The sequence below is a fragment of the Cadophora gregata genome (genome assembly GCF_030347475.1).
Source record: "Cadophora gregata isolate MNR1 chromosome Unknown scaffold_1, whole genome shotgun sequence".
In the NCBI taxonomy this organism is placed as follows: Eukaryota; Fungi; Ascomycota; class Leotiomycetes; order Helotiales; family Ploettnerulaceae; genus Cadophora; species Cadophora gregata.
This window is the reverse complement of record NW_026695924.1, coordinates 1,796,965-1,820,430: the sequence shown is the minus strand read 5'-3', so window position 1 is coordinate 1,820,430 and position 23,466 is coordinate 1,796,965. Positions and strand designations below refer to the sequence as shown.

At 49.1% G+C, this 23,466-nt stretch overlaps 8 protein-coding genes across 8 annotated transcripts; 3 read left to right on the top strand and 5 right to left on the bottom strand.

Moving 5' to 3' along the window:
- Positions 1 to 618: 618 nt before the first annotated feature.
- ONS95_000615 (uncharacterized protein) lies at positions 619 to 3,376 on the top strand (the record flags this gene model as incomplete). The annotated part of the gene is made up of 5 exons (XM_058493777.1): positions 619 to 785; positions 836 to 898; positions 956 to 1,281; positions 1,441 to 2,309; positions 3,029 to 3,376. The coding sequence occupies 5 exons, from the start codon at positions 619 to 621 to the stop codon at positions 3,374 to 3,376; spliced, it is 1,773 nt and encodes a 590-aa protein (XP_058363978.1).
- Positions 3,377 to 3,580: 204 nt separating this feature from the next.
- TRS31 (TRAPP subunit trs31) lies at positions 3,581 to 4,944 on the bottom strand. Its single transcript, XM_058493776.1, has 2 exons — positions 4,268 to 4,944; positions 3,581 to 4,162 (listed from the first exon to the last, which is right to left on the bottom strand). Exons 1-2 carry the CDS (start codon positions 4,492 to 4,494, stop codon positions 3,712 to 3,714), a joined length of 678 nt encoding a protein of 225 aa, XP_058363977.1. The 5' UTR covers positions 4,495 to 4,944; the 3' UTR covers positions 3,581 to 3,711.
- On the bottom strand, positions 4,761 to 6,705 carry ONS95_000613 (uncharacterized protein). Its single transcript, XM_058493775.1, has 3 exons — positions 6,305 to 6,705; positions 5,349 to 6,179; positions 4,761 to 5,301 (listed from the first exon to the last, which is right to left on the bottom strand). Exons 2-3 carry the CDS (start codon positions 6,136 to 6,138, stop codon positions 4,892 to 4,894), a joined length of 1,200 nt encoding a protein of 399 aa, XP_058363976.1. The 5' UTR covers positions 6,139 to 6,179; positions 6,305 to 6,705; the 3' UTR covers positions 4,761 to 4,891.
- A 1,781-nt stretch (positions 6,706 to 8,486) lies between these two features.
- On the bottom strand, positions 8,487 to 11,170 carry MAS2 (Mitochondrial-processing peptidase subunit alpha). The gene has a single exon (XM_058493774.1). The coding sequence runs from the start codon at positions 10,779 to 10,781 to the stop codon at positions 9,321 to 9,323; it is 1,461 nt and encodes a 486-aa protein (XP_058363975.1). The 5' UTR covers positions 10,782 to 11,170; the 3' UTR covers positions 8,487 to 9,320.
- Positions 11,171 to 12,759: 1,589 nt separating this feature from the next.
- On the top strand, positions 12,760 to 14,975 carry ONS95_000611 (uncharacterized protein; the record flags this gene model as incomplete). The annotated part of the gene is made up of 3 exons (XM_058493773.1): positions 12,760 to 13,904; positions 13,954 to 14,053; positions 14,109 to 14,975. The coding sequence occupies 3 exons, from the start codon at positions 12,760 to 12,762 to the stop codon at positions 14,973 to 14,975; spliced, it is 2,112 nt and encodes a 703-aa protein (XP_058363974.1).
- A 732-nt stretch (positions 14,976 to 15,707) lies between these two features.
- On the bottom strand, positions 15,708 to 18,814 carry ONS95_000610 (uncharacterized protein; the record flags this gene model as incomplete). Its single annotated transcript, XM_058493772.1, has 7 exons — positions 15,708 to 15,959; positions 16,023 to 16,104; positions 16,198 to 17,225; positions 17,275 to 17,483; positions 17,531 to 18,027; positions 18,080 to 18,344; positions 18,676 to 18,814. 7 exons carry the CDS (start codon positions 18,812 to 18,814, stop codon positions 15,708 to 15,710), a joined length of 2,472 nt encoding a protein of 823 aa, XP_058363973.1.
- A 179-nt stretch (positions 18,815 to 18,993) lies between these two features.
- ONS95_000609 (uncharacterized protein) lies at positions 18,994 to 20,589 on the top strand. Its single transcript, XM_058493771.1, has 4 exons — positions 18,994 to 19,239; positions 19,286 to 19,843; positions 19,894 to 20,048; positions 20,098 to 20,589. The coding sequence occupies exons 1-4, from the start codon at positions 19,096 to 19,098 to the stop codon at positions 20,321 to 20,323; spliced, it is 1,083 nt and encodes a 360-aa protein (XP_058363972.1). The 5' UTR covers positions 18,994 to 19,095; the 3' UTR covers positions 20,324 to 20,589.
- Positions 20,590 to 21,376: 787 nt separating this feature from the next.
- Positions 21,377 to 23,125, bottom strand: GDA1 (Guanosine-diphosphatase; the record flags this gene model as incomplete). The annotated part of the gene is made up of 3 exons (XM_058493770.1): positions 21,377 to 21,434; positions 21,491 to 22,838; positions 22,894 to 23,125. The coding sequence occupies 3 exons, from the start codon at positions 23,123 to 23,125 to the stop codon at positions 21,377 to 21,379; spliced, it is 1,638 nt and encodes a 545-aa protein (XP_058363971.1).
- Positions 23,126 to 23,466: the final 341 nt, after the last annotated feature.

Sequence of the window (23,466 nt, the reverse complement as noted above, 5' to 3'; positions counted from 1 at the left end):
TGTTGGAGAGTGGCTATCGGGGAGACGAGAACGGACATGAATTGGCGCGGAGTCTCGTTCTTTAAGCTGCACGAACAATTCCTGACTTGAAGTCGGGTCAGGAGGTCGTGATCGTATAGTAACTAGCCAGGTCTGGGCAGCTCTCCAAAGAGACCCTGGCTAATGGTACAACTTTTGAGGACACCCCACACCTCGCGGAATATCGCTCGTACATATGTCCGCTGAGCCACATTCTGCACTGAGTGGCCAGGAACCGAACTTCTAGGCTTCGTTGGGGTATGGGGTTTGGGGTGTTTGGGTCCCCCATTTTCCCAAGTGACTGGGGAGTAGACTTTTCCCCAGATCTATCCTGCAGCTGGGACCTGTCAACCAGTTCTTGTTCGAACCATAACCCCGGGTATTGTGGCGTCTTCAGAGAAGCATCGGCTCATACCAAAGCAAAAATGAATATTGATTTCACGACGTGGTAAAGTATATATAGAGATGGACTGTCCACGAAGATGAAATTCTTACCCAGGTCCTCAAGAGCATCCAGACACTGCTTAACCGGCACTACTCATCCAGCTACAACATCAAGATCGAGAAGTCAGCACCGTTGACTCAATACACATTTTCGTCATGTCCTCCATCAACGAGAAGAAGCAAGATAATGCTTCTGTTCACCATGGGTATGCTAAGACGACGTCACCTGTAGAGCCGGCCACCATCTCAATTCGAGAGACAATTCAAGGCAACGGCGCTGTGCTCTGGTGGGCTTTCTTTTTTGCCATGAGTGTAATTGGCTGGTATGTAATACATATCGAATACAAGAATACTTGCTGACTTGACTGTCCAGGGGATTTGACGCCCAAGTAAACGGAGCCATGATATCTGTCCCAGCATTCCGTAGAGATTTTGGGTATAGTTCGATTGCGAGGTTCCGTTGTGACCAGAGCGTCAACTGACGTGTGTCTAGATACCTCTTCGAAGGCCAGTATGTCATACCTGCGGACTGGCAGAGTGCCTTTAACATCATCTCGGCTGTCGGGCAATTCGTTGGAGGGTTCGTTTTTGGATGGCTGTCTGATAGGCTGGGTCGCCGAGGTTCTTTGGCAACTGGTGTCTTGATTTGCAGTGGTGGCATCATTGGACAGCTATTCGCAGCTACGAGACCAGCTTTCCTGATCAGCAAATTGATTCTTGGTGTTGGCTTGGGAGCATACCTGACTGTTGGCCCTCTCTACTGCTCAGAAGTAAGCCCCGTTTCACTTCGTGGTATCACGACTGCAGGAATCAACTTGGGTATAGTTGTCGGGCAATTACTCTCAAATGCAGCGGTCAAAGGATTTGGAGAGCGTTCAGACAGGTGGGCATGTCGCGCTCCGTTTGCCTTACAACTCTTGTTCGTCGCTAGGTGGGCCACCTCGACTTCATATTGAGTGTTTCTGATGCGTTCTAAAGTTTTCCTTTTGGGTGGACTTCCCTTCGCTCCGGAATCACCCTGGTACTTGGTCCGACAGGGCAAGCTAGAAGCAGCAGCAAAGAGCTGTGCCAGACTCTATCCTCACGAGGCCGATATTGAAGCTAAAGTTGCATCCATCAAGCAGCTCGTGGACATCGAGATACAAGAAGACAAGGGAACCTGGATGGATTGCTTCCGTGGCACAGACTTGCTCCGCACTGGCATCTCTACTGGTGTCTTTGCTTGTCAGCATCTCGTTGGTATCATCTTCGTATTGGGATTCACCGGTTACTTCTTCCAACTTGCCGGTCCCTCTGTCTCGAAATCTTTCGATATGGGTGTCGGAGTCACGGCTTGCGGAGTACTTGGAAACTTCCTCTCTTGGTTCGCCGTCAACTACGGTCGCAGGAAGGTTTTCGTTCAAGGAATGGCTGTCTTGACGACAATTTTAATGCTCATGAGAATCATGGACGTCATTCCCACAGGTGGAGCAAAGTGGGCGCAGGCTGCACTCACAGTCATCTACGCTTTCGTTCACTTTATGACCATTGGGGCCATGGCTTTCGTGCTCTTGGGAGAAGTCTCAGCCCCTAGTCTCCGAGCGAAGACAATGGGTCTCGCAGCAGTAACACAATCCGTCTTTGGTATCGCGATGAACTTCGCCATCCCATATATGGTCAACCCAGATTCCGGAAACTTGAAAGGAAAAGTTGGATTTGTATTTGAGGGACTTGGTCGGATTGCCACGATTGGAAGCTACTTCTATGTTCCTGAACTAAAGGGTAAGACATTTGCAGCGATTGACTCGTTGTTCCAGGCTAAAGTAGCTCCACGAAAAATGGGTGATGTCAAGCCTGAACAAGAAGGCGTATGAAGAGAAGCTTTGAATTGCAGGAAATCAGGAAGACTGTGGGCCAATATATTAGCAGATGAAACAGGATCCGATCAGATAGACAGTTTATATTTATATTTCTGTTCAGAATATAGATACGCGTTCTCAGCACTCGCAACTTGTGCGTCTGAGTGAGCTGGGTATAACGTCATGTTACTCATCAGGAGAAGGAAGATATGTTAAGAGATAGGATTCTTACGAAGTAGAGAATCATTCAATTGCACCAAGTCCTTGCAAGAAAGTCGCATCCACGCAAATACCCGGTCCTAATATATCTTCAAATAATTGAAGCGGCCGTGCTAAGCCTCGAGCTGTCATATGAGACACTCCATGAATATCTATTGACACATCTTGCTCTGGAGCTCTATGATATGAGTCTAATCGTCAATGTAATCCTCTAGTGCAAAATAAAATCGCTGTCGTGGAAGTGGAAAGCAATAGAGTAAGTTCGAAGTGGAAGAGAAAAATTTGAATAAGAGAAGGTTGGCCGAAGCTGAGAAAAGGAATGATCGCGCCAGAGCTCGGCTCGCGTCAACCCATGCTGAATCCACAGCTGTTTGCCAGCCCTCGAATCAACAACCCCTCCGACCAAGACGAGTGAATGCAACTCCACCAGAACAAACGACAATGGTACTGCAATCCTCTCAGTTCATCGATTTGAATCATTTAGCTTGGCACAAGCTGACAACCTCCAGTCTAAAGACTCAAGCTATACCTACGTGCACTTTAACCGTCCTCGAGACGCTGACCTCTTTGAGGACTTCTGCAAAGACAAGCTCCCAGACGACGAGATCTACGTGCCCCCTCACAACCAACCCATCAATCCAGAGGATGAAGACGATGTAGTGCCCGATCAGCACGCGGCGTTTGGCATCCAGCGTGCAACGCAGAAGACAAAGGAGGCGGCTTGGAAGGATCTGGGACTTGCGGAATTGATGAGGAAAGGACCTGGCGCGAAGGGTGGGAGTGGGAGCACTGCTGGGGACAGTGCAACGAGAGACACAGGCGTGTTCAAGCCGGGAAGCAAGAGTTTGCCGAGGTGAGGAGAGTGGGATTCACGTCATGTTGGGTTATGGTGTTAAGAATACGGTTGTACTGGTAGGGCTTTGGGACTGCATGTTGATTGATACCCTGTTTGAGTGAGAATAAGCACGGCGTATGCGTATTGGTACTGGATTGCTTGGGATTTTGGTGTTGGATTCTACGAGATTGGAGCAAAAACACTGACAGCACAAATGCATCAATTCTGCCAGATATCAAAGCTTCAAGACCTCTAAATACATGTGCCCATCCCAGGTCTCCCATACTCCACTAATGCCCAATACGCCGCCCAAATGACCTATACTCCCGCCCAGACAGTTCTTCTGCATTTATTACTCTAGTTCTTTGCAAGATATGCCTCCCTCTCTACAACCTCTGGCTGGAATTTCACCAAGAACACAGTCTTCCCAGGCCACAACTCCCCCTCCTCCCCTTTACCCACGCTATGCGCCGTGACTCTCGCCGGGAAGCCAGCTCCATCACACACACCTTCCACAATACCCGCCACAAAAGCTGCGCAGTTCAGCTGGTTCATCTCCTTGGGTACGCTGATATACTGGTTGACGACCGGCTCGTTGTCAGAGATCATATATTCTTCAGGCGTTTCTGGATTAGAGGACTTCTCGAGCGCGTCTGCAGGTCGGGAGAATAGGTGCCGCCAGAGGACGGTGGTGATAAATTGGAGGAGGGCGATGATATTGAGGGGGCGGGTTTGCGTTCGTGGTGGTTCGCGGTAAAGGAGCATGTCAAGGAGTTTGAGGCCTATGGGATGTCCTTGAACATTTAACCTGAATCAATCATTCTCAATTAGCCCTAGTTCTCCAATGTGCAGTAAGGTGTAGACTGCTGCTCTGCGCGAACACCAGCGGCGCAACTGGAAGGGCATGACAAACCTCTTCTCCAGATCCTGAATCCCAGTGACACGCTTCTGCGCATAGCTCACCATCTCCCCAAACAGATACGCAAAGCTCGCCTGGCTGAGCTCTTGCGTCCGACTGCGGTTCAGCGGACGGTGATAGATGGTCTTTCCATTGGAAGGGTAGCGGAGGCCTGGGGGTGCGCCTCGTGCTTGTGAGTTCTGGCTTGCAAGCGGTGGCTTCACTGGTTGGGAGGATGCCATTCTGCTTGGTTTGGCGAAATTGTCATATGTGACATCGGTCCAAACAGTGACTATGTCTGTTGAGGCATGTAGTGATGAGGATTCGTAGGAGGTGTTGGGGGGTGAGCTTGGAGATTGAGAGAGCTTGTCTGAAGCGAGGTTCAAGGTCCTAGGGTCTAATGTTGGAGAGTTGAAAATGTTTGTTTACGGTCGTTTTTATTAGTCTTCAGAAATCATGCAGTCTATATTAACTCTACTTATTTAAACTCAAATTTTCCCAGAATACGCTCATTTATCTCTACAATTCTAAAAGACTGCGGTTCCAAATAATTCAGATCAGGTAGAAAAGTTACCTGCCTCTTCGATACATTGGGTTATTGTTCCATATCACAGTTTATGCTTCCTCCTTGGGCTTTGTCTAAGGTTCAGCAGTCTCTACCACAGGTTCTGGAGCTGGAGCTGGAGCTGGAGCTGGAGCTGGAGCTGGAGCTGGAGCTGGAACATCCTTTTCTTTAGCAGCCTCCGCGAGCTTCGTGCCGATACTTGCAGCATTACCACCTTTGATGTAATTCTCACTTTCCCCATAGTGCTTGCCTCCCTTTACCCAACGCTCAAGCTGCTCCTTATGCTTTTCTTCACAAAGCTTCAGGAGATTTGGCCAGTAAACTTCGTGATCATACTCAAACTCCAAGTCACCATGGAACTCGTTCCACAGCTGCTGAGGTGGAACATGCTGTCTCATATCATCGTTGAACTTGAGCTTCTGGCGAGTAAGAGGATCGATAAATGGAGTGATAAGTTTGAAGAAAGCGGTGACAACCCATGGGACTTTGTGTATGTTAGAAACTGCTCAGGATAGGGATGGTGGAACTTACTGTTGATGATCAAGGCCCTGCCAAGTCTCTCGGGGTAGTGGGTTTGAAGGATATTCAAGACTTCCTTGCCTTGACCAAGGCCTGGAGCCGTATTCGACCTGGTCTTGCTAGATTTGAAATTGATCAAGAGAGCCAATGTTTCCTGACCAGGAACCATAAGATTGACCACCCGTTCAACCATGAACACCAAATGCTGAACCTGTCTTGGACTTGGCTCGGTATTCTGCCGACCTGGGTTGAGATACAGACATGGTCGTGCTTCAATATCAAATCCAAATATAATTTGTTTGCCAGTCTCGTTCTCCGGTGAAATGTGATCCCCGGTAAGGTCCCCAACACCATACTCCCGTCTCCATGTCAGCGTGCCAAGCAGCCTCTTTGCGGCTTCAGCGGTGACCCATTTTGTCGCTCGCAGATATCTCAGAAGACACTCTCTCGTCAACCACATTATCTCATCCTCTGTAATTGGCCCCTCTTTGCCTTTTGTAGATGGGATATCCTTCCATGACTTCACAATCTCCAAGAGAGCTTCGTATTTCTCTTCTTGCTCTGGAGTAAGCGCTGTGGGAGTTGTTGGGATGGCAGACTCGACAGGATCAACAATTGGAGTTTTGAGGACGCCTTCTTGCTTTTCACGTAATGTTGCTGCAATGGAGGATTCTTTCGAGGGTTCGGGAGTGGCGTAAGTAGGTGGAGGGGTTTCTGTCTTATCGGCCTCGAGCTTGACGTCTTCAAGCTTCTTCTCGAGCTCTGGTGCTTCCCCTGATACAGTCGGCGCGGCTGTGGACATATTTGCGATAAATATCTCAAGATTGGACTATTCGTGAGGATCTGATATATACGCAAGACTACTTCAGCTTTGGCGGAGCAATTCAAGGAGATTTGAACGTAGCAGAGCTATTCAGTGGAAGATCGGGAAGTCTTTCTACATAAGAAATAAAATTGTGGTGGCTTACATCTTTCGTCAGCCTTGTCTTGGCGCTCTCCAATCTAAAAAGATTGTAGTATCCATAATTTACCAGCACTTTCAAGATCATCCGAGCTGCGTTTAATCAGGGTTTTGTTTACTTCTGATCTAAAATTGGGCTCTTCAACTTACAGGTTCTACAGAAAAGCGTTATTGAATATCACAAGGACTTGAAAATTAAGCTCCATGTTTTGCCAGCCGTCATGCATACATTTATCAATGCGATCCATCCGATCAGTTTCGTTAAAGGTAAGATACAATCTCTGTCGTCTCGCTCCTCTAGGTAGTGTGCTCGTGTGCTCTCTGGGAATGACTTATCGCAAGTACGGGAAGCCAAATGAATCACTTGTGCGAAATGTCTACTTTAATGTTTCCGAACAATCTTTCTCGCAAGGCAAGTCGCACTCATCCTTAGCGGTCTCAGCACTGCCAGTGCTCTGGGCGCTTCAAAGCACACAATGGCCACATTACCTGAGTCGATTCTCTAGCGTCTTCTGAGGACAGTGCTCTTCGAGTTTTTCGAGCTCATGCGTCCAGTTGAAAGATCTGGTGGTTAAATCAAGGTCTTCTGCCTTGATTTACTAATAAAACCTTGTAATTCTTGCTGAGCCGTACGAGTACCAATGTATCGTGGGTAATCGAACCGGGTGGGCAAACATAGCCTATCAAGCAAGCATCTTTGATCTACAGGATTACAGACCTTACTTTGGTTTGTTTCTGGAATTTTTCGCCGCTGTTGTAAGAAAGGGGAGGAATTGAACTTTATTTGTGTTTGCCATTGGTGGGTACAGATTCTCGCTAAAGAGTCAACAAAGAGAGCGATCAAAATATATGACACGACAGCTTGGAATTAAGGCTAGGAGAATAGTGATGGTTGCAAGGTCCAACAAAGATATCATTCGAGACTTTGAATTGCTGGAAAATATAACCACAAAACAGTGTCTTTGAGACGAGGTTTTGGATCAAAAAAAAAAAGAAATAAATGGCTCAGTTGGCTGTAAGCAATTCCCCACTGATTCTATACATCCTCTCTGCACGTAGTAGCAGAGAGAAAAGGTTTTAGGTCAGAACTGGCTTGATCTTCAGCCAAATTGTCCTTGAAAGTCTGGCTAGTGATTTAACAATGTTTGGTTTGTGGAACACCGAGTCCCCTCTCCAGGACCAGTCACAGTTCCGATGATGCTATTGAGAGTCTGAACAACTGGCAGTTGACTATGCGAAGAAACCGGGAGGGATGTGCAGAGAGGGTGGGTGAAGTTTATTACAATAATAGAACCGGATGAGAAGCTACTTAGAATTAATACTTACAGGGCATCTGTCTTCGATCTTGTGTCGTGGTTGCGGATAGGAAGTCATAGACGACAGTCGTTCGTGATTGTCCAATTACTTTAAAGTAAAGCTTATTTAGTTCATCTTTGAAGTTCGTTAAGAGGCATTGCTGTACCTATATGGTAATTTTTCGATCAATCTTTGCGGCTAAGAGCATGCCCTTTATGTACACTGATCTTTGTGCGATTCTCATCCCTATATCTACACCACAGCATCTCCCATTCTGGCGCAACCACCAGTCCTCCTTCTTCGAACAGGCTCTGGATTCATCAAAACACTATCAAGATCACAAAAAATACCTCTCACTTCATGAATCCACGAATCCAAAACTGCCACTGCCAACCATGCCAGCACTCCTCACACTTCTCCACTTCCTGCCAATTCTGCTCTTCCTACCCCCTCTACAATTGCAACTGCCACCACAACCAAACCGTCCACGATTCATACAGCAACCGACTTTACCCAGGCGCCCTTCACAATGTCACTACAACAATCACAGCCAGATTCCAGACCAGCAACAACAAGATCACTCCAGGAACAGAGACACCAACCGAAACAGGAACAATATCAATGACGATTCTGGTCCCCTGACCCGCGACCAGAATCACAATACCTCGCCCTTTTCGAGAGCCGCCACCGTCAAAAAGTCACGAGCACCAGCTCCACTTCTAGTGCCTCTAAGATCGAGCTCGAGATTCCGGAAACCTGAGCGAGAGCGTGAGCGTGAGCGTGAGCAATGGGAGAGATTTCCTCGCAGTCAGAGAAATGATGGGAGATCGAGAGTAAGATTCGAGCGAGATGAGCAAGTGTCAAGGAAAAGAGGAGATTATAGAGATCGAAATCCGAGTCTATCTCCAAGTCCGACTCCGAGGCCCGCCAGAAGCGGGAGAAGGTGGTTTGTTCATGGTGTTATCTTGCCGCCGTGGACGAGGAAGAGGAGGAGGAGGGTTGAGAGAAGGGAGAGAGCTGAGGGTTGGGAGGGAAGGGGTAGGATTGGGAGAGGCGACGGTGATGGTCATGGTGCCAGAGATAGGAGACGAGAAAGTATGTCTTGGGAGGCTGGGATCATTTGAGGACGATGAGGGTGAAGATGGGTATGGGTTTGAGTTTGGGTTCGATGATGATAATGATGAAGTGTATGGATATGCTGAGAGAGATGGTGGGAGAGGTAGCGAGGGAGAGAGAGAAGTTATGCATCGATTGACGGGTGGGTGTGGTCGAGGGCAGGGGATGAGTTGTAGAGGGACAAGGGAACGGGAGACGGCAAGGCCAAGGAGAAACAGAGGTGTTTGGTGGAGGGTTTGGAGGATTTGACAGTCTAAGAGGTGGTAATATGAGCGGGCTGGTAGTAATGTATGGAGTGGCCATCATCAGGAAATGATCTGGGCGTTGGGGGTGAGGAACGAATTCCTTATTGATATCAGGGGTTACCTGGCTTGTTTCCACTGCGGTTCGAGCCTCGTCCTGGTGAGAGTTCCGTAACGTTGATTGATGGGGCTTGCTGGATCTTGAAATGTGCTGAGAACTGTAGTGCTTTCAATATCTACAACCCCTCTCAAATACTTTTCTTCTGTTGTACACGGGTTTCCCTTTGAAATGGGGCTGTACATTATCATACAAGATTATCCATACATGACACAACCTTACGTCTATCCCAGAAGCATCCAAGCGCCTCATTATCTCCTGCCCAGCTGCCATCGATGGATTCTGTCCTGGATCTCAGCCCACTGGAAAGGCTTGCGAGTAATACCCTCCTCTTCACCTTCCTGTAAAACCACGGTCGGTGCACCGCTTCCCTGCCCTGGATTCTGGACCAATCCACGGACTACTATCCTCGCCACTCGCCTCAAATCATTGACTGTCAACTCATCGATTTTCTTACACATCTCCCTCACGCCAACCTTACGCCCGTGAACTTGCACCTGTCGGCCCAGGTCCTCAAGCTCTACCATCCTGCTTTCCAGATTCATGAGAAGGCTTGATCGTAATTGGTTCTTCGCTCTGTTTACTTCAGCGGTTTGTAAAGATGCGTAGCCCTTGTCGAGAGTCAGAGCTTGGAGTTCACGGCACATGACATCGAGCATGTTGACAACGTTTCCGGGAGAACAGCTTGAGGAGATGCCGAAGAGTCCGGAATCTGTGTAGGAGTGGTTGAAGGCGACACATGATTCGACCCAGCCGTGCTGGTTCAGAACATTGGTGTAGAGTCGCGAGTACATGCCTTTACCTGGACCTCCTGCTGAGAATGATCCTCCTCCACCAAGGAGTGTTTGAAGCGTGGCGAGAGCATAAATGTCGTCGGATGATATTGGGAGTGCCTCAAATGCGAGGTGGATATGTGTGAGGGGCGGCAGGGAAGCATTGATTGGTGGGGGGAGAGATGGTAGGGACAAGAAGCCTCCTGTATATTTAGATGGTTGTATGATATCGCTGGGCGTCGGCGCCAGATCTGATATTGATTGCACAGATGCATTATTTGTTGCTGTGGTGGAAAGGTTTTTAAAGAAAGGAATTCGTGATAGGAGTTTCGATGGATGCTGTGTTGGAGAGGGGGGTGACGAGGATCCAGACAATGAAGAGCCGTCACTGTCGCTCGCGGCGGATTCGAAGGAGGTCTCGGATCCGGTTGGCGATGTGACGGGTATTTCTGACGCTGGCATATCTCCAAAGTATTGCTCCGTCAGTCTCAGGGCTTCATCATGTTGAACTCCTGCAAATGCTACTACCATTCGCTCCGGTTTGAAGAATGTCGATCTGTATGCCTCCACGACGCTTTTGTTGATCAGAGATAGTCTATCCTGGGGACATAATAATGGGTTGCCCAATGTGTTGTCCTTAAATGCGGCTATGTGGACCAATTCCGGCAAGATCAACTCTGGCTTCGACCAGATTTCTCCAATTTCGTATGCAGCAGTTTCTAGTTGTTGCGAGACTTCTTCCTCTGTAATCAAAGGATCTCGAATGGTCTCCGCCAAAAGAGCAAGTGTGGTTGGTACGGCGGAGTTGAAGGTTGCGGATTGGTACATGAGGGATTCCCTCGAGGATGCGCAGTGTATATTTCCACCCAAGGTCTCCAGCGACTCCAGCATCTCATCACTTGTTCGATTCTTCGTAGATTTGAATGCAAGCCGGTCCATAATATGGCTTACGCCTCTGAGGTATTCGTTTTCATATCGAGATCCTGCATCAATAAATACGCCGACCCCGGAGAAGTGCCCGGGCAGGGCTTCTGTCGCAACTCGGATGCCATTTGATAGAGTGGTTATCTGGTCAAGCTCTGCTGGATCCTATCTTCAATGAGCACTGCGCGAAATTCTGAGGTCTATTGGAGAACATACCTTCTGAATAGGTTCCACGACCGTTGCTAGGCCTCTGGACCGAAAAGAAGGAGAGATAATGCTAGGGAATATTGGCCCCTTTGGAAATGCGCGCCTCAGCGCTCTTGAAGAGGAGCATTGCAACATGATGGACAGCAGTGGTGGAACAGGATGGGCTGTGTTGTGTTGTGTTGTGTTGTGTTGTGTTGGTGGAAGCCGACGCAAGTGAAGTCTCCTTCTTCCTCTTCTCCGTCTCTTGCTCTAGATCTGCTTGACAAATTGTTCAGTCAAAAATGTCGCCTCACGTCGCCTCACGTCGCCTCGCGTCGCCTCGCCTCGCCTCGAGGACCCGCTCGGTTCTTGCCGGGCTGGCTGTCAGGCTTCACCTCAGCCTTCCCTGCAGTCTGCCCTGCAGGTGAGGTGCTCTGCTCTGCCTGGGTGGGTAGTATACTAGTGGGTACAGTAGGGTGGTCCCGGCCATCTACCTTACCTTAGATAATTTACCTAAAAGTGCGATTCGCCTGCAGAAACCCAGACCCAGACCCAGACCCAGACCCATTTCCCCAATTTACTTTACCTTGTTAACCACCCGCAGAGGAGCCTCACTCAACCATGTCCATGTCCATAAGCAAGATCATAATCCGAATCGAGAAATTGGTAAATACAGTACAGTATAGTACAGTACAGTACAGTATACAAGATTGATTTGACCGCATTGAGCCTTTTTTTTTTTTTTTTCAAACGCCTCGCTCTGCTTCTCTGTTCTGCAAGTGCTACTTAGGCAGGCTGCAGGCCTCCGACGCCGATAACATAACGTCAAGTCCGTGGGAGTTTGCCGGCGAGCCGTGTCTTTCATGGCTCTGGCGCTGGACCTGGACCTGGACCGACAGCTGCATCAACTGACTGAGCCCGCCGGTGTTCTGGGCGTCTTGGGTGGGCAGTGGTTCTTGATTTGAAGAGCAGATACCTAACTATCTCAGGTAGGAAGGGAAGGAAAGGGAAAGGAAAGGAAAGGAAAGGAAAGGAAAGGAAAGGAAAGGAAAGGATCAGAGACCGATTAATTCAAGAACCCCAACGCCAACAAATAAACACATCTAACCTTCACTTCCTCTCCTCCACTTCCCTCCACCTCCTCCATCTAGGTACAATATAAGTAAATGCACACCTGCATCCATCTGCACCACCTGCACCTGCACCACCTGCACCTGCACCGCACCTGCACGGCAAGCCCGCCACTTCGAGGATCGACTGAGAATTGGACGACCTCGAATACTCGAGAGAGGAGCAGGAGTCCAGCCCGGTTACATGTCAAGCCCACCTTGCCTCTTGCCTTGCCTCCACCTCCACCTCCACGCCCGTAAATGACTTAAGCCTCGTCGTCTCCTCTCGTCTCCCCTACGCCATTGCCATCACCGTCTGTTGACTTTCTCTTCTCTTCTCTTCCCTTTAATCAAGATATCCGCTCTTGTACTCGCTCATATTTGTTTCAAGCGGCTCTGCTACATGCACTATATTTTTCGACGGGTTGACCTGACCTGACCTTCTTGACCAGCGCAGACTGTTACCCTGTGCAACACTGACTCGTTCCTCCATACCTTTTGTTTGAATGAGATGCAAAACACCCAGATCTGAGACGCCTCTCCTCTCCTCTCCACTCCTCTCCTCTGGTAGCGAGCAGCCTGCCCGCCCACCCGCCTGTCTTCGAGTACAATAGCCAATTCCTCTTGGATCTCCAAATCCAAACTTTGGCCAAATCTTCTTTTGCTGTTTCCTCCTTCCAGCAGCCACTCACAGCAAGATGTACTCGGTGCCCAGCCCACCACCACAGCAGTGGAATCCAGGCCCAGTGCCAGCCCTCGACAGAACTCGGACAGCGTCACCCCCTACCTCGCCAACCTCTCCATCTCGCACTGGCCGATTGAGGGGTTTAAGTTATCTGCGAAGTTATACACAAACTCATATCCTGTCGCGCGACAGCCACAGTCACAACAACAGCTCAACTTCTACTCCTACTCAGCGTCCGTCAACCCTGGCCCGCGCTACAAGCTACCCATCACCGACGTCAAGGGGATCTGCAGGACCATCTGCACCCAGCTCGCCTGCACTACCAAGCATCGTTCCTCAACAGGCTTCTACACTGCAATCCCCGACTGCCCAGCGAGCCCCTTCCGACATTCCCTTCGCAAGATCGAGCAATCCGGACAGTTTGGGAGGTACAAGTGGCTGGCTCCCGACCGTTGGTGGGCAGAGTGCTGTGTCGCGCATTGCTTCCGAACCGCAGTCAGTCAATACCGGGTCATCTTCTGCTGTTTTGTCAGGAAACAGCCCATCTGACGTGACCTCCGATCTCACTGCTTCTATGGCTCGCACAAGATCTGCCACGACGGGCACCGCTCCAGATATCCTGCCCGCTCAGGGTGGGGATACACAGTCTCGAACTGATCCCACGATGGTTAATGGAAATGGGGGAAACCAAGGCATGGCACATCAACTACCTTCAATACGATTTTCTGCCCATCAGGATCCCAGAGCACAACGACCGTCACTGGTTTTCCCTCCGATGTCTCGCATTCTGCCTACTGGAAAGGAGACAATCAAGGTGGGGCGATACTCGGAAAGAGACAATAATCCTACTCAAGCTGCAAACGTGCCTTCATCTGCACCAGTTGGTTTCAAGTCGAAAGTAGTCAGCAGACGGCACTGCGAATTCTGGTGCTCTGGAGGACGCTGGTTTATCAAGGATGTAAAAAGCTCTTCCGGCACTTTTCTGAATCACATCCGACTCAGTTCACCAGGTACTGAGTCAAGACCATTTCCCGTCAATGATGGTGATATAGTGCAACTTGGAATAGATTTTAAGGGAGGGGAGGAAATGATATTCAGATGTGTGAAAATCAGGGTTGAGTTGAATAAGGGCTGGCAAAACGGGCCAAGCAGCTTTAAGTCAGTCACTTTCTTCGTCACATTTACACAATACTAACCCAGTACCTAGCGTTCAATCACATAAACGTTTACGAGAACTGAACAGTCAAGGGAAGCCACCCGCAGCTGGCTCGTCACAGGACTGCTCCATTTGTCTGGGACCTATTGCTGTAAGCACTTATATATCCCATTGTGTTGACTTTTGCTCATATGTCTACTTTTCAGCCCTGCCAGTCTTTATTCGTGGCTCCATGTTCGCATACATGGCATTACAAATGCATTCGAGTTATAATAAACGGACCGCATTGGCCTCATTTCATATGCCCGAACTGCAGAAGTGTAGCAGACCTAGAGGCTGAACTAGACGACCCATATGCGAATGGTGAATGGGAGGAAATAGAAGCTGCAGATTCCGATTCCCCAGGAGAAGTTCCACGACAAGCCGAAACCGAACTTGCAACCGCAACCGCGACCGAACCTGCAGTTGAAACGCTGCATTTACCAAATCGAAACACTATTTTATCTGAGGATACCGGAGTTCTGGTTGAAGCAGAAGATCATTCGGAACCAAACCGCAATAATCATAACAACAGCCACAGTGATGTTGAGATTGCGGAGGCCAGTGATGACTCAGGTCCTGACCAGAGTGTCCAAGCAGCAGCTTCATCTTTGGGATACTTGACTATAAATCAGAATCAGTCTCCCTCTCCTTCCGAGTCAGTGTCGGATTCAAATCCCCAAGAAGAAGACCCGCACCAAGAAGAAGACTCGCAAGCTCAGCCTGTCTCCAACGCAACCTCAGCACCGGTCAACATTGTTCGAAAGGCTGTTGGCAGCGCCGGATCACGTCTGGAACAGCCAATCTCCCATCCAGAAAGGCACTTAACACGGACACCAAGCCCCAACGGCCTGGGTACGTCTCCCGCCGGTGTCGAGGGTCCAATGACGCCCAGGAACGACATTGGACCTTTTGTGTTCGATGGGAGCGCAGGCCGCGCAGCAGAACTGGCAACACAGAACCTCAATGCTGCCGCTGTCACGTCTACACCTACCAATCCGCCACCTCCTCCCCCGACATCCAACCCTGCTTGATCGAGACGGCGCCTCTGGCATTAATACATCCATTTAGCGAGTCTTACGGCACGGCATACTGGACTAGCATCGGTGTTCTTTACAAAGTCTATATCATCCTACTTTCCTACTGTTTGCATTCCTCAACATATCTTGTACAAATACCATAATATAAGAGCGGACTGGTGAATAGCACACTTCTGTGACTTCGTGGATGAGTAAATCAAGCGAACAAAATGATACGTAGGAACAGAACGTTTGGGGATGTGCAGGCTGATTGGTGTGTTGGGGAATCGAAATGAATATGGGAGAGTTGGCTTCTACGCGATGAATCATGACAGGCGTTCGGTTGAATTACCCAGGGAATTAAGGATCGGATCGGATTGGCCTTTGGTTTGGGATGGTTGTGGCGTAGATCAAATGTTGCTCTTTGCACCTGTCTGGAGTTTATGTTTGCGGCTTTACTCTCCTTCAGAGAACGAGAGACAACTGATGTGGGAAGGGGAGGAGAGGTCGAGCCATGGACAGACGAACGAGATCTTGATGTATTTGCATTTGCGTAGCATTAATCAGCCATCTGCTTCAACGTTCCTGCTTGAGCAATCGTTCCACGATATTCTACAGTTTTTCTATATTCATATATGGGACGAGAAGAATCATCAAGAAATCTGCAAATGAAGGAGGAAAATATTAGATGCAAATGGATTCCGAATCAACAAACTGTCACGCGAGGATAACCACCTTTACACCACCTCACCTCTTCAGTCCAGCCCCTAACCTCTCAATCTCCCTCCCCTCTACAGTCCCCATACCAGCCGCGTTCCTCAAACGATCCACCGCCTCGACATCCTTGATCTTAACAGCCTCCTCTGCGGCTTTCACCCGCATCCCGCATTTCTCGTACATGGGTATCGTCTCACCACTTTGCAGAGAAGGCGCTGCTTTCGGGATGAATATACTAGCTAGTTTGGGGTTGCCGGCTGATAGGATGAGCGTAAAGAAGGGCTGGTGAAGGGAAGGGTTAGTTGAGGTGCTCGTTTTTGGCTGGGAATAGCCGAGGGGACTTACCTCCCAACCGATAGGCGATCGTCTTGCTTTCGACCATTCCTCAAGTTCATTCCAGCCTCGTTTTGCCACGAGAGCTCGAAGTCTGCAACTCATTAGCAGTATACAGAACACTCAGATACCCCTCATACTATCATGGCAGCGATAGAAGGAGAAGGGGGTGGAGGATGAAGCATACCTGAGCCATGTAGCCGTTTTCTCCGGTACCTTGAACTCGCTCTGGACTTTCTTCGCTCTACTTGCATATCCCAAGCGAATCAGCTTGAAAATCGTCTCATTAACACTCAAACCCGTGAACGACTCCGTCAAGTCCCGATCAAATGCTTCCTGCATCTTCAGCAAAGTGCTCGCCTCTTGCAGCGCCTTCAACTCCAGCGAATTATCCTTGGAATCGGAGAGCAGTTTGCCGGCTAGTGCGAGCTTGTCGATCGCGGTGCGGGAGTCAGGTTGTTTCAAAGCTTCTCGCACGAAGACGTTGGCCCCGTCTATGCGGCGGTCATCTTGATAGTAGAGGTCTTTCAGGAGCTCGGCGTCGTCGTCTTGCGCGGAGGCTTCGATGAGAGAGGTTGCTACAGGGCGAGTGTTGATTACACGGAAGAACGATGCGAGAGGCAGTTTTTTCTTTAGATGTAAAAGGACGAAGAAGACGAGGTCGGAATCGCCACTTTCGATGGCTTTGTCGAGAGCAATTTCATCTTCTTCCATATTGAGAAGGAGCGGTACTTGCTTGCCTGCTCGTGGCTCGTGGTTGAGGAGCTCGGTTGCGAGGCGCCCCCGTCCCTCATCGTAGGCCGCTCGTGCAATTTCTTCAAAGGAGATGCCACGCTTGCCAGCGAGCTTCTCAACAATGAGACTACATATCGTGTCTTCGTCTTCGGAACCTATGCGGACCTTTTGAGACGCCCAGTGCACGTAGATTCTATCAGTGGGTAGGCGCAGGTAGGAGGAGATACGGAGAGCGAGGAGATATTCTCCGCGGTTGATGAGACGCTGAACCAGCTTCTCGGGTGTGAGGCGGAGGAACTGCTCGTACGAAAGTGGCAGACCGATTTCATAATACCGGACTGCATTGAGAACTCGTAGTGTTTCACACATGTCGACGAACTCATCACTGTTGTAGATATCGAGGACTGACTTTCCGAAGGATGCCGCTTTCAATAGCTGTTTCTGCCAGTGTATGCTGAATTCTTGACCGGCTGCTTTTACCTGGTATATGTTAGCTGCTATTTGTGTTATTCAAGAGGAAGAGACATACACATGTATCTACCGCTTCTACTAGATTTGGCCTGATCAGCTGGATATTATCGTCTGCTTTTGGTGACTGATTTTCTAGCTGCTCAACTGCATCAAGTAATATTGATGCTGACGATTCCGTGCCAAAACGAAAAACTTCATCAGTAACCTCTGGTACTTTCTGTAAGAAGTCGCAGACCTCATTCGTGATGAGACGGACTCCATCATGGTCTGTATAACGTAAGCTAAGGGCAATGTTCAGCAGCAGACATTCATACCTGCGATTAAGTGGACTCGTCCGTCATAAAAATACTTTGCTGCTGCATTATTTGGTCCAATTATATGTACCTCGTCCTCCCAAGCTATTACGACAGCATCGTTACCGCACCACTGAACATCCTTCGGAGGGATCTTAGACTTTGAATCGTGCTCGCTAAGTCTATTTTGGAAATCACTCGTAATGACATATGCCTTTCCGGTTTCGGTGTAGAGGGCAACAAATCGGCCATTGGGGGAGACACTAATGTGCGTGAAAGGACCTATATCTAGCATACGATCTTCTGACTCGGTTGCATCGACAACATAGATTGTTTGACCAATACTCAAGAGGACTTCTACTGATCGGGAAAGAGTATATGCTGGAGCAATGAGCGTCCAGGAATGTACATCGCCCTCTGGAGGCACAGCGAGTTCCTTTGGCCGGGGCTCATCCAACCGCGAGACCGCTATCAGATGGTTGTTTGATAGGAGTGCTACGAAGCCAGTGCCGTAGAACCTATATGAATGTCAAGAATTGTGCAAAGCAAATGCGATGATGAAATGCAAACCTGCAAGCCGCGACGCCATATTCCTCAGACCCATGCCCAAGAGAGAACTGGGAAAAGTCTCCTTGCAGATCATAACAACGCACAGTGCCATCTGCTGTCACTACTATGAGCTTCTCTTCTTCTGACCAGCCTAAACCTTTAATAGACCCCTTGTCCCAGTTGATTCGACGGATCAATTTCCCAGCACAGCTGTAGAGGTCTATGCTAGATTTTGAAGCTTGTGATCCTCGGAAAGAGTGGAGCTTAGTCTCATCTCGATGTAGAGCTATTTTGGATTCAGAGTCAGCATGTATCGAGAAAGTCGTTGACTGATGGTCACGTGACTGATATGTAGATCGAAAGAGCTTCTGTTGTTTGGTTATTTGTGGAATAAATCTGCAAAAGCAATAATGCTCGGAGATGGCCCAAACTCTCCAGGTGGGATTGTGAAACCAAGTCGAGGTGTGCTTGCTTCCCAAATAGAACTGATACTTTGGCCCTCTGGACTAAATCAAAGTCGTCTCATGGGGAGTGGCTCGTAGCATGTCCAAAGTAGCCCCAGTTCAAAGAGAGTAAACAAGGATTTGGCTGGATAGCCATTACGTTGCTTGACATACCTATGGCGCCTCCATAAGAGCATCCTGTCACAATATAGTTCTCAAGCTCCAGGTCCTGGTCGAATACGGCTGTGTAGAGTTGAATCTTGCGGTAGAATTTGCCTCCCACTCGCTCCCATTCCGCCGTTGGATTCGCCATATTTCGTCAAAGAGTTGTCACGTCATTCCGCTCCAGAGCAATTCCTGCAAGAGAGTTGTAAATGCCTGGTCGAGGAGCTTGAGTTGCTGGAGATGATGCAGCCGAAAATAAGGTGTGGCTTAAGCTTCAGGCTAGAACTTCCTTGGCGAGTCAGTCTCAAGGACCTCCACCTCACTGTCAAGCAGCCGCAACCCAACCACTGTTTCTGAGCGAAAGACTTTCTCCTTTGAGGATATTCCTCTGGAACTGGATATGGGGAAGCGATTTATACTTGTGGCCTAATGGCAGACGAAACGCTTCTCGAGAAAGTCCATGAGCTCAGCGACTTGGAACTCGCTGCCCTGATATGCCTCGTTACGCAGGAGCATTGTATCATTGATACGGAGCCGCATGCGATAGATGATCTGGCGCAAGAACTACAATTGGTAAAGCACTCCCGCGAATGCCTTAATATTTTCTAACCGGTTTCAGGTCGCCTCAAAGGTCTTTGGTCTCTCTAATGCTGTACTTGATTGCCACGAGCATACCAGTCTTGACGACTTCGCGCATGCCATATTATCCGTGGAGCATAGTCCAACTCGCTCGAACTCGCCTGTGGCAACTCGACAAGATTCATACTTCCTCCATCTGCCAGCATTCGGATCTGCCAATAGATCACCAGCCGCCGAGACTTTCAGCGACAACAAGACCATCGCCAACGTAATTATCGCAAAGAACCTGGATGAGGCTCCGAAGCAGGTACAGATACAGGCACTGGAACTTATGAGAACAAGGAGGATATACACAAGAACCTCAGTGCAGAATGCGCCCAAACGTTTCTTGTTCATTGCCTTGCTGGGTGGTGGAGAGGGACCCAGGTTGACGAAGCATTTGAATGACTACATGTTCATTTCGCATTTCCATGATCCAGAAGATGGGTTCCCGAACTTGGAAGAAATGTACGATGATGGGAACTCCGTATCGTCTGTGGTGAAGAAGAATCCGATCCCGGATATTGAGGGGTCGTTGTGGCCAATAATATCAGCGATTGTTCGTGTCTTGAGTTTTACATATATTGCAGCTTATTAACCATTCTACAGGATGTCGAGCACTTAATACGCCTCGCCAACGATGCGGCGGTCAGTATTGAAGTTAAGCGCTACCAACAGGATATTATATCCTTTTTACGGGTACATAGAGCTGTAGCAGGTGGTATATCTGCCGCTTCATCCAAACATCTCGACAAGCTTGCAAAGTACGTTCCCCAAACCTCCCAACGCCTAGCCACATTCTTATGTAACAAGATGCCTGGCTCCACTACATGGCCTAGCTTATGCTACACCATCACTCATTGGTCTCGCGGCCAGAAAGATCTATCTTCATCGCATCCACATTGTTCAACCTGAGAAAGAACGAAGTATGCAATGGGGTAGCGACCTAGACGCCATTTCGGCTTTATTGGAAGGCATTGGACCAGAAGATGTCATCGAAGAGGTCCTTGGGACTTCGGGGGCGGAAGCCCCTTTATAGAGCTACGATACCTGATTCAGGCTTTCGAACAGTACACCAGAGTATTCCGCTCGAACCCCAAGGCTTGGATACACCCTCATGCTCATCTCCGCAAGGGGGACAACATGAGGGAATTTGGAAAGGCGAAACCACGCGAGGGGCTAGTAGTCCTCGCAGCATCTCCTAGGCAGAGAAGCAGACCGTCATGCTACTCCACAGATAATACCCAATAGAACAATGAATAACAACAGTGAGCAACGAATACTAAATAGTCAAAAATACGGTCACCCTTAATCTCTTTATCCGTGATACTCTCACTGTCAAGTTGAGCTATGTATTGGTACTACACGGGAATACGCACTCCTTCATAAGTCCTTTCAAGAGACCTTCCGGAGTAGTAAGCTGAAGGCTCCAAAATACCAAGTGAACCAGGACCTCATCCAAAGATTATGATAGTCACACGCCCTAGCAAAATAGGGCAATACCAGCTGGCCGCCTTACAGTACTTGCACCCGCAAATTCGCACCCATTCCTGGACCTCCCCTCAAATGTCTCCAGTGCCCTTTTATCCCACCCCAACTCACATTTCACAGCAAAAACCCTTTACGCAATCCGAACTCAACTCGAGATACTTCACCAGCGAAATTGATCGCGACATCCACTATTTCCAGCGCCATGTCATAGGTGTTTGCGATAAGAAGGTAAAAAGCGGGTCACTGATGGACTTTCGGGAAAGCAGAAGCATGTTTTTCATCGCAGTAAGTATTGTGCTGAGCCGGAGAGTTATGTCTCCGAAGGCGAGGAGGAGGAAGTGAATGAAAGAGTGAATGCCTTGACTGTGGCCTTGAATGAGATATTTGCAGGGATACCAATACGCGAGACGGTAATTGTTAGGCTTCCAATCGAGAAGAATATTGTTGACACCTTTTTTGGAGGGTCCCAGGAAAGGTGACTAGGTACGTTCAGAGAAGACTATATACTTGTTTTTAGAATGGAAAGTCGTTGGTGGTCTATACCCTATTAAAACAAGTCCCTACTCGTGACGCCTGCAATGCTCCTAGTCCTGAAATCTGCCTATGAAACTTCTTTGATGCGGCAGGTCCATCCTGAACCGGCGCTCAAAAGAGGAAGACTGTGAGAAAGAATTAGTAATGGCGTTTGGTGATATTAATTGTGTGGAAGACTAACCTTGCACCAAGACACCATCCAAGCTCGTTACCCTTGATCTTCTTCGCAATCTTGATCTCTCTGTCGATGGGCATTTCGTATCCGGTATGGAGAAGTGCCAACATGAAGTTAAGATCAAGGCAGTGCTCAGGGCGATCCTGAAGCTCTTTGATCGCATCTGGCACGCTCTGGAACACATCCCAGTGAGGCTCTCCACCACATACTTGCTCGGTGAGGCGGTGAAGTTCCTTGAGAGTGAAAGACTCTGGCATGCCGAGAGGATCGGTACGATCGTAAAAGTAGGAGAAAGCGTAGACATCTTCTTGGGAGAATGTCTTCTCGAGGGATGGCTGATGGATACCATTAAAAGAGCAAGGTGCAAGACTGCACTCCTTCTCCTTGTAGAGAATCTTCTCGGCAAGCTTGCGACACTGCGCTGGAGCTGGGGATGATGGGCCGGTCATGTTCACGCTAACCGAACCTCCAAGAGGGTGACCATCTGGGAGCTTGACATCAACTGGACGAACCATGCCCGGAGCAATGCAAGGGTTGATGATCGGCTTTGAGGTCCAAGCAGGATCAATGGGGTTTGTTGATTGGATGTCCTCAATAAGGGTTCTGTGGATAGCTTCGCGGGCCGACATTAGGCCATATCCAAGATGAGAGTGCTGGTACAGCTCAAAGTTCCTTCCACCGAAGGTAAGCTTGTACTTGTGATCGCCTTCGGCCATTTTCTCAGGCACAGCGCCCTTGAAAGTAGGCTCAAAAACGATTTGAGTAGATCCACCACCAAGATCGAAAACAGCGGCAGTCCCGGTAGGATCGGGGCCTCCAATCTTTCCAAGGAGATAGTTGGTTGTAATCCAAGCGTAAACACCCTCGTCCTTGCCATCCATGATAACAACGCCATTATTCTCCTTAGAAACAACGGGGAACGGGTATTTCGTCTCCAATCGATTGCGCACGGCGTCCAAAATCTTCTGGCTCATTTCTGGGCCAAGCAGACGAAGTCCAGCAGTCGCTTTTACTGCAACGGGTGTGCAGCTCTTGTAGCTGTCCGGTACAGATGCCATTGCCGTGTCCATAAGGACATCCAAACTCTGAGCAGCGCCTTCAGCATCAGTCTTGAACGAACTCAATCCTGAACCTCCGGTCTTCTTCTCTGTCATCTTGAATACCTCATCCTCAAGCTCGGGTGTAGAGCCACAGTTGTTGAACTTGTACACGTGAATTCGCGAGCCAGTGCTGCCAGCATCAATCATGAGGGCATATTGGACCAGGGGCTTCGATTTATCGCTGGACTTCAAGCACTTTGTCGTCGCAGCTTTCGGATCGGATACCGTTTGTCCACCAACACTTATAGATGATACTGCGACAGTGTTAGCTCATGGTAAATTTCTGAACTGGAACGGCACGGCACGCACCTCCGCCATCTACTCCCGAGGAGAGGTAGTAGAACAGAAAGACGATGAAGAGGAGAAGACCCCCTGTCTTCAGGTATCTGGACCGCTGACTTTGCGTCATCCAGGCGGTTTTGATATTCTCCAGCTTGGCGGCGGCGCTGTTACTTGCGCCTCTAGTACTGTATCGAGCGGCCTTCTCGTGGGGATCGTGTGCTACGTTTCTCGTCGGCAGCGAGACCGATGTTCGTCTCATAAGGGAATGACTGGAAGACCAACGCTGGTTCAGCGCACAATCGCTTAACCGGAGAGAAACAGTATGCGGACGAAATGAGGGTTGGGAGAGGAGAAGTATAAAGGGGTGGGATCTGGAGAAAGGAGTGAGAAGATGGTAGCTGGAATTTTGGTAGATCAACGCCAACGACCCCTGATGGAGTAAAGTTTAAGATGTGGCGGCAGGGCAGGGCAGTTTAAAAAAGGACAGGAGGCGAGCCCAGGCTGCATGGGGTGCTGTGGCTGGTGGTAGAAGTCCCTGGTTAGAGACTAGAGTACTGTCCTGCGTGGTGTAGAAAAGGAGGGATCTGTGTGTCGGTTCGG

Excerpts from the sequence above, each read along its gene's own strand:
- TRS31 (XM_058493776.1), bottom strand. The coding sequence starts at position 4,494 with ATGGCATCCTCCCAACCAGTGAAGCCACCGCTTGCAAGCCAGAACTCA. Across the intron at positions 4,163-4,267 it reads ATTCAGGATCTGGAGAAGAG|GTTAAATGTTCAAGGACATC; the intron begins GTTTGTCATGCC and ends TGATTGATTCAG.
- ONS95_000613 (XM_058493775.1), bottom strand. The coding sequence starts at position 6,138 with ATGTCCACAGCCGCGCCGACTGTATCAGGGGAAGCACCAGAGCTCGAG. Across the intron at positions 5,302-5,348 it reads CAGGGCCTTGATCATCAACA|TCCCATGGGTTGTCACCGCT; the intron begins GTAAGTTCCACC and ends ACATACACAAAG.
- MAS2 (XM_058493774.1), bottom strand. The coding sequence starts at position 10,781 with ATGGACCGGCTTGCATTCAAATCTACGAAGAATCGAACAAGTGATGAG.
- ONS95_000609 (XM_058493771.1), top strand. The coding sequence starts at position 19,096 with ATGGCAGACGAAACGCTTCTCGAGAAAGTCCATGAGCTCAGCGACTTG. Across the intron at positions 19,240-19,285 it reads TGGCGCAAGAACTACAATTG|GTCGCCTCAAAGGTCTTTGG; the intron begins GTAAAGCACTCC and ends AACCGGTTTCAG. Across the intron at positions 19,844-19,893 it reads GGCCAATAATATCAGCGATT|GATGTCGAGCACTTAATACG; the intron begins GTTCGTGTCTTG and ends ACCATTCTACAG.